At 46.6% G+C, this 9259-nt stretch overlaps 1 protein-coding gene across 1 annotated transcript in view; it reads right to left on the reverse strand.

Annotated features, from left to right (window-relative positions):
* LOC126533805 (uncharacterized) overlaps positions 1–9259 on the reverse strand; it is an 82909-nt gene that overhangs the window by 21244 nt on the left and 52406 nt on the right. Inside the window, exon 3 of the mRNA XM_072289525.1 lies at positions 2101–2191. Coding sequence (XP_072145626.1) covers positions 2101–2191 — 91 coding nt within the window. The remainder of the gene's footprint in view (positions 1–2100; positions 2192–9259) is intronic.

Consider the following 9259-nt stretch of genomic DNA (forward strand, 5'->3'; position numbering starts at 1 on the left):
CTGCTCCACCTGGCGCCCATCTCTTCAATATGCTTAGTCAAAGTAGTCAAGCTATATCCGTACAAACTTGCCCTTGAATACTGCCTTAGTGTTAAGAAACTGGGCCCTTTCTGCTCTGACATTTCGAACAACCACGATATCTGTCGTATCACATTAGAAATACTGATCAGCGGATAATCGCACGCTATCGAACTAACTATAACTACGGCATACAAATTCTCTGAATTTATTCGCCTGGCACGCTAAGTCATTTCCCGAAATCCGGAATTGATATTGCAAACATCAGTTTCACCCGACTAGCCGTGCATTTACTAATTAAAACAAATGACACGAGTGACATGTATAGATGCTATCACCGACATTTCCAATATGCTTACAAATCTGGCCTATAGTGCTTTATCGTGAGCTTGCACCTTATGCTTGTGGTTATCTTCAAGCTGCCTGTGTGTATTGCGTGTCCAAGAAGAGTGCCTAGCTGCTTTGTTCCTTTCATCTTAAGACGACATTGTTGTTCTGTGGTAGCTGCCAGACGAAAAAGAAAGAAAAGCGGGACCAAGAATCTTCTCAAGCCGTCATACAGCAGCTTTTCTCCTTGGGCCCTTTACCAATATGCAATTGTGAAGAAAAATTGAATGAATATAGGCACACAGAAAATGATGACAAATTTCTAGACCAACGACATATCAATCTAATTCGGCTCGATAATTTCTTTAAAGGTCACTTTAAAACGGCGCGTCGGGTTGTTCCCTTAAACAGTAAGCCGCACCGTTTATCACGTACAGTCGCGGGCAAGTCGTGAGAACAAAGGTCGCTGCTTTTTTCTTTTTTTTCTTAGCCACAGCAACATGCCGGAAGTGAAGCTGTACAGACCACGTGAGCGTGCTCGACCTTCACAGTGCACCGACAGAATTCGACGGCTGTACCATCCACATATTATATTTATTTTTGTTTCATTTTTTTCCTTTGTTTATTTTTTTGCTGACACTATAGTCTAACTTTTGCTCCCGAGTCGACATACCTAATATAGTATGAGCGCCATATACGCTACAAGCATAGCGTCTACTGCCGCACACAGTGGAAAATTTCCAGCTGGAAGTATCGTCTAGCCGTTTCGAATAAAAGGCTACATAACAGAGCCCACGAACAGTGTGTATGTATATATATATATATATATATATATATATATATATATATATATATATATATATATTATTGCATGCGAACCAAAAGAAGAAACGTGTTATTTAAGAACCGGTCTTCAGCTGCGCAATAATGTTTACGCAAACACCAAGCCGCACGGTCTCTGGGCGCACTGACCAATAAACAATAAAAAGGTTCCCGTCTGTGTATGATGTCATACACTGGGCGAGCAACACGAAACTCGACGAATTGCGTTCAGAACCGTCCGGGTAACCTTTTTGCACAGCGCGTGAAAATGCTCGCGTCTCCCGAGACGCGCTCAGTGAATATCGAAAGGCGAGGGGGATCGCGAGGAGTCCGCAAAAAACTTACGCACGACACACGTCGCTGAGATACGGAATACGTTCTTCAAACGCGCCTCGAGAAGAGCATTTCGGGAAAAAGAAAGAACTGTGGTGTCCAGAAACTACGCGGTTAGTTACGACGGGCGCCATGGTGGAGTGCTGCGGATTAATTTCGACCACCTGAGGCACGTTCAACGTGTACTTAAATTTAAGTATGCAAGGGCACTGTCCCGTTCCGCCCCCTTTCAGATTGCTGTCGCCGGGGCGCGGGGTGTTACAGAGACGCAGGTTTAAATTTCCACATACTACGAGGCAGCAAATATTCTCAATTAGTGGAAGAACGTTTTGATTAGCGTAATTGTACAAATAATGCGGTATGAGTCGCTTCCGGGGGGGGGGGGGGGGGGCTGTTTACGACAGCGCCATGGCTACAAGTCTAGCGAATACACATGCAGGTGCTGATATGTATATCCAGCGTATATTGGAAACAAAGCCTCCAGTTTAGATCGATCGTAAGGCGTTTGGTGCCACCAATGCTCGAAGCAAAGTTAAAGAAAGAATACTAAGTAATTTGGTGTACCTCTGGAAAAGGCTTAAGGCAGCCGTAAACACTCACCATGTTCACCTGTGGTAGGGGGAACGGCTCGGGGTGATGAACTTGGACGGGATCCGTGGTGACGGCGCTTTGGGCAAACCCACTCGATTCACTGCAAAGACAAGACGAGGCAAAACACGAGAGATTATGCAAGGGCTGCCTTACACATATTGATGATGGATTATTATAATCACTAGCGCAGCCTGCTTCGTAGCCATGAAAATGGGACAAAGCGTAGGCAGAAAGGAACCAAAAGCAAAATAGATAAAGCGACGCACTGAAAACACATCAAACGTAGCACGACAGCCAGCCAAGCTCCATGGCACAGAGAAACAATCAACAACCTTTTCTGATAACAACAACAACGCAAACAACTTTGACACTTACAAAAAAGAAAAAAACACGCGGATCAAACGCAATGTCGGAATTCTAAATGACGCGTATCTTGTTTACGTTGGTGAGGCAGCAGCGACAGCGGACGCATCCAAGTGGTGGCTGCGTGTATCAACGTGACGAAGGCCATTGCGATGCTTGTTCGTGGTACGGCAGGTTGATGACGGAGGCATGCGCACGACACACATATATAGAATACGTTTAACCTTCATATCTAAATTCATTTAGCGCATACCTAACACAGTTGAAGGTCAGCGTACGCATAGATGCGCGAATGCCGAGTTTGCTATACGTAATGCACTCTGCGATGAATACGGGAAACAGAAAGCAACGCCCATAGTCACGTTTTTATTATGCCTCAGTGAAGGTTCTCCCTCCCCCGTTCCCCAGGTGCACGTAGTTCAACAAACCGATTACTAAATAATGATAATTAGAATTTGCCTCAAGTAGCACTTTTATACATACATACGTATAGATATATATTACAAACATGCTCGTGGGCGGAAATAAGGGTGAAGAATTTGTTCCAATTCACTTCGATGCGGAACTGTATTCGGCGGGATAAATGAATTTCTGGGACTTTGAGTGCCGGAACCACGATATGATTACGAGGCTCACCGTAAAGAAGGACTTCCGATTTATTTTGACCACCTGAGGTTCTTTAACGGGTACCCCATGCAGGGCACACGGGCATCTTTCTTGCATTTCGCCCCCCCCCCCCCCTCCTGCCCATCGGAATGCGGACGCCGCGGCCGGGATTCGAACCCGCGTCCCCTGCGGCTTAGCCGCGCATCCGCTTATAGCCACTAGCTATACGCCACTCACGTACGGGGCAGGAACCTGGAGGCTTACGAAAAGCGTTCTACTTAAATTGAGGGCGACGCAACGAGCTATGGAAAGAAGAATGATTGGTATAACGTTAAGGGATAAGAAAAGAGCAGATTGGGTGAGGGAACAAACGCGAGTTAATGATATCTTAGTTGAAATCAAAAAAGAGAAATGGGCATGGGCAGGACACGTAATGAGGAGGGAAGATAACCGATGGTCATTAAGAGTTACGGAATGGATTCCAATGGAAGGAAAGCGTAGCAGAGGGCGGCAGAAAGTTAGGTGGGCGGATGAGATTAAGAAGTTTGCAGGGACAACATGGCCACAATTAGTACATGACCGGGGTAGTTGGAGAAGTATGGGAGAGGCCTTTGCCCTGCAGTGGGCATAACCAGGCTGATGATGATGATGATGATGACTACGGCGACGATGATGATGATACGCCACCACGGCGGGTAACCGTGTTCGGGAGTTGCAAGGTTAATCGTATTACATGCTCTGAATACAATTACACGCATTGAAGGCGAGTGACACGAACCGATTTGCAAGTAAGCGCCAGCAAGTATTCTTCCGTTTTGTCACCGTCGTTGCTTCATTTCTGCTCTAGAATGTCGCTCTTTAGGGAACAGCTAACTGAATTTCTGCTGAATTTCTAACTGAAACAAATTCGTTAAGCCGCGTCGCGTAGAGAGACCCGAGGCCGTAGCATCCAACAGAATAGCAAAAAAAAAAAACACGCAAACAACAAACAACCCAAGCTCACTGATGTCGTCGCGTACGCCGACATGGACACACACATGTACGGGGAAAACAAACGCAACTTCCTGGAAGCGGCGGAGGCCTAGCCAGGAGAGGCCGAGACCTTCAGGTCGAGTATACGAAGCGAACTGAACACTATGTGCGTACAAGCAAACATTGTGCCACCGATCGCCGGTGTATTGTGCGTCTCTCCCTCGCATATATTTGATGGGGAAAGCTGCTTTGGCCGTGTCGAAGCGACACGGCTGTGGAGCTTTTTGTTGTCGCAACATAGCAGAAAAAAAAGAAACTGTCGTGCTGCTTGTGTTTGCTTTCGGGTAGAACAGCGGCTGCGCAGAAGTTGTAGCATGACCGCGTCCTCAAAGCACGCGCTTTCCGCGCTTGCCTAATAGCTTTAACGCATACCAATGGAGAAATACTGAATCATTAGAGACTACGCTATTTCAAGACTTAATTCTCACTTTTTTGGCTCAAAAGAATCGAGAAAGAAATGAAGCATTCTCTGTTACGGCCGCTCCTTATTGCTCAATCACCGTGACCTTCCACGCCATTGCCGCTAAGTCAGTATGACTTCGCAAATTTTAAGAAGCTTTAGCGTAATTTAGCGGTTTTCGTAAAAGCGAGAAAAGCTGGAAGGCCATTCAAGCTGCCGTTAAAGTCGATCAAAAAGAATGCCTTCCTCAGAGAGTTGGAAGTGAGAATGGGACGGGTCACTGAGCACGGTTCTCCATTGCGTCGTTCCTCGCACGAGGGTAGTAGGAAAAGCATCAGACTGCTTAAATTTCTTGACTGCTGAATCTCTGAGATCGACCTACGAGAAAGGCTAGAACTCCACTTACCCGATACGCAAAAGTAGGGCAATAATTCGCTAAGACAGACATCGTCTTTCAAATAAGTATACGTATAATATCGCAACGCCAGGTCCTTGCTTACTCCAGAATGCCCAGCCACGCTTAGCTATAGAAGACGTTGCGGAAATTGATGACGTCATCAGACACGCGGGCGCGTGATTGTGGACGCGCGTGAAAGCCAAATGCAAGTATAGTATCGCCTTTGGCTTTCACGTCATTTCAGGATTCCCGCGTTTTTGAAGATCGCTGGGGTGGTTCAGCTAGCCATTCTCACTGAGCAAGTAATGTTCTTGGTAGGCCTTAAAGGCGTTATGTAAATGTACCTTATGTATTCTTATTATTAACTTCGCTAATTCACGCAAGTCCGCGAGGTAAACCGACGTTACACCTGCAAGCCACAGCACTCGTGCTACAAGTAACACCTGGCGGGACTCAGGTTACGACCGCGGCCGTTAACACAGAGAGAGAGAGAGAGAAGTAGCTCTTTATTCACTCCATCTGCCCGTACACTTTCTTTTCGCACGCTTTGCTCGGCACCATGAACGAGGTAATGCGAAACAAAACATAACCGTTCTCATAAGCTGCTTCGGTAATGACGTCATAGACAGCGAGCGCACTCGGGTGGCCTTCATTACCCGCACCTGTTTTCAGCCACTTAACGGCCGAGCGATCTGCAAGAAGGGGAGCGAGAGAGTGCGGAGAGGCGATGACGGAGCACGACGGAAACGCTACAAAAGATGGGGCTGCCAGGGGAGGCCGGCGGAGGTAGACGATTCGCGACTGCGCCTCTCTCCCGCTAAGCTCGTTGCGAAACACCTGCGAGTCACGTGGCCCAGTCAGTTTCTCAAGAGGAACGCAACAGAGGAACGGAGCTTCTCGGAGTGCGCGAGACGCCCTACTAAAGCACCGCATTCTCAGCTACACAGAGCGCGACCCCGAACGTAATAATGCCGGACTATCCGAAACATTAGGAGCGTGAAAGCAAAACACACACACACACACACAAAAAAAAAAAGGGTGCACCGTTACGGTGATAGCGAAGATATGTGCAGTGCAGCTGTTCGATCAATTTTTTCATTTTTATTTTGTCGAAGAAAAACCCAGAGGGACCTTGGAGGAAAGGTGCGAGCCGGTGGTAGTTGTGTAGCAGATGGCGGGGATGCTTAGCGGGCGATTGTCTCGCCGAGGCAAGCCGATATCCAACTCAGGTCCATTGTTCTGTATATACAGGGTGTCCCAGTTAGCCAGAGCTTGAAAATATGCAAATGCCACGTAGCTGGACAGAACAAACGTAATGTTGTTTGCCGTCACTCGGAGATAAACTATTTTTTTTCCTTCCGCCTAATTAGATAGTTACTCTTAATCAACTTCTCAAATATTATAGTTAGATGAGAAATGCAAATGGAAAAGTGGTAGAGCGACATGAAAAACTCCCGATACAGTTTTCTGTTGCTCAGTTTAAATGGTACATAAAGGTGTTTTTCAGGGCGTGAAAGAAACCCGCAAATGAACGCAAAATTGCCGCGCGATTTGCCGCTCGAGGCACTTTGCATGCATTCGAGGCCTCCTTTCACACTCGGAAAAACACTTATGTAGCATGTAGTGAGCAACAGAAAGCTGTATCGGGAGTTTTTCATGTTCCTCTACAATTCTCATTGACACTCTTTATCTAGTTATATTATTTGAAAAGCTCATTAATTAATTAAGGCTAGTTTTCAAATTAGGCAGAACGAAAAAAACTAAATAGTGCGAGTATCTCCAAGCGACGGCAAACAACATTACCTTCGATCTGTCCAGCTACGTGGCATTTGCATGTTTTTAAATTCTGGCTAAAGTTAGCTGGGACACCCTGCAAAGGGGGTCATCGAGACCGCCATGGTGTTGCAGAGCCATCACCGTAAGAAGACGAACGTTATCTCGATCACATTATCTCCAGCAGCACCCTGGAAGCAGTGAATAGGGCACCGATATGGCATACGTATCGTGATGTGAATACAACCAGCATTCGTAAGAAAGAGAATAGCGGGTTCGATGCTCCCATAACAGATATGACGTCACACATACGCGCACGTGGCAGGAAAAGCACAACGTCGACTACAGTATGTGAGTAACGCAATGCAACAGCAAAAACAGACCGTATAGTGGAAGGCTCGAATAACTGCCGTAGAAATACACGGCGCATATTGAACGAAGGAACGCCTAATTAACGGCTCATAAATATAAATTAAGCGCATCAACTGAACGCCGCTTACTGGCTCACGATGCAGGAAATGTTTGAGACTCAACATGTGCATACAAACTCTCGACACTGCATCGAGACATCAAAACGAATTGGAAAAAGGAAACGCAAGCAAGGCACCGAACGATAAGACTTGCGAATAAGGGAGGATGCCGCCTACCGTACAACCAATAATTTTACATCGGCTTAGGTATTTTAGAATGGCAATCAGTACAAGCTCTCACCCTATATCTAAAAAAATCGCATCTGTTCTGGTTTATCGGGCCTTCATCAATCTCGCGTGCGCTAGCTTCAATTTTTTCTTTAACTCTCCGCGCCAGGAACATTGCACTCAGGAACGGCATGCGCGTATCAGAGCAACATGACATTCCTGGTAAGCAAATGGAGATGGCAGTGTGTTAAATGACGAAAGTTCACACCAGATTGATGAAGATTAAAGTTGTGGGATCAGACAAGCCCCATGAAACGAATAACGTTTTTTTTTTTGTTTTGTTAATGTGCTCGCCAAGCCTACCTTCGTTCCGTGCCGCACCGCATTGCACAAAAGTTTGGCGGAGATACGAAACCCGAATTCGCTGCAGCGTACAATTTTCAATTTCCGGTGCGTCATTACGGAACAAATTGCCATCTTAGTGAGGACTTAATCCCGTGGAGTGTTTTCTACTTTGCGTCGGCGTAGAGTGCTTATTAAAAATTTGACTCGAAAATGTGCTCCCTGTATAGCACACGATTCGTCGCTTCACGAGAAGGCCTGGATCAGGGTGAAGCGCATTAGATAGGCCGACCAAAGGCGAGATAGGTTACCCGTACTTTCCAGGCGCGGTATCGTTATATTTTACTAGGCATCAAATCGCCAACCAAACAAATATCGCAGGCCAGTGGTGATGAGACCAACTCTGAAAAATAGTTTCCACGTGACGTCACGGAAACGGCTTCTCGCCGCCCTAGCACCCGAACATCGGTGTAACCATGACGTCAGTGCATCGTGTTATCACGCGTGCATTGTTTTGATCTTTAACGGTGAGCCTTTTTCATCTCATTTTAACTCATTGATTAATTTCTCGGCGCCAGATGCGAGTGTCCTGCCACCGTGCGTCTTGTTTACGCAGCTTCTCGACATGCTAATACCCCTAGATGGCGGCCGCGATAACGTCACTGCAAGCCAGCTATACTTGCAGGTGTAAAAATATCGGCCAGTCTGAGCCGACACACGGGGAAAAACGGACACAAAGCTTTGCTAAAATGTTCGGCACAACCTATGCCATACAAACTCGATTATCCATGCTGCTGGGCAATGAGTATTATTGTTCTATAACATTGTCAAACACGTAGCGTTTGAAAGCAAAGCTTTCGCATGGCGCAGGCAGTACAGATTACAAATTTGTGCTATGTTACAAACGTGCGACAAAGTATGTGGTACCACACTAATGCCATCTGTGTTGCTATCTATTATGTAGAAAGTATCCGGCGTGGATCAAAGGGAAGCTATTTGGTGCGCGCAAGACTGATGGCGATTCTGTCCTGTCGAAGTGTCGGGGTTGATTCCAGCGCATCTCGCTTGGAACAACCGGCCTTTCCATGCCACAGCAAACAAATAAAGAAATAATAATGATAACCTTCGGCTGACCAAATTTTCCGCCGAACATCGGTGATTTCAGCGCAGTAAGCTATCGCGCTCTCTACATATCTCGGCATTAAACACGCTTGACTGCACGTCTGTTAAGCTCTTGGGTTAGCTTTCTTGCATAACTGACTTGCTCAGCGGTGAAACCACATGCTGGTTGCTAAAAATCACGCGGTACGTTTATTGTATGGCCCAGTCTCCCTCTCTCTCTCACGGTATCGATTTACAACGAGCGAGAACAGGATATTTGCTCATAACTACGGGTAAAACAAAAATTCAGCGGAAACGCGGTAGGCCCGGAACAGCCGATTCACCTGCCTTCCGACGCAGACTATTCTCGGGCGTCTGGCGCCACGGTTACGCCATCGTCGAGACGGCGTTGGTGCTCCCTCATATCACGTTTTATGTTTGGTCGATGCGATCTTCAAGGTGCAGGAGCACGGCGTGAAAGCTTGATAAACGTCGCATGCGGGTACTCACCGAAGT

This window comes from Dermacentor andersoni, chromosome 7 (assembly GCF_023375885.2).
Source record: "Dermacentor andersoni chromosome 7, qqDerAnde1_hic_scaffold, whole genome shotgun sequence".
Classification (NCBI taxonomy): domain Eukaryota; kingdom Metazoa; phylum Arthropoda; class Arachnida; order Ixodida; family Ixodidae; genus Dermacentor; species Dermacentor andersoni.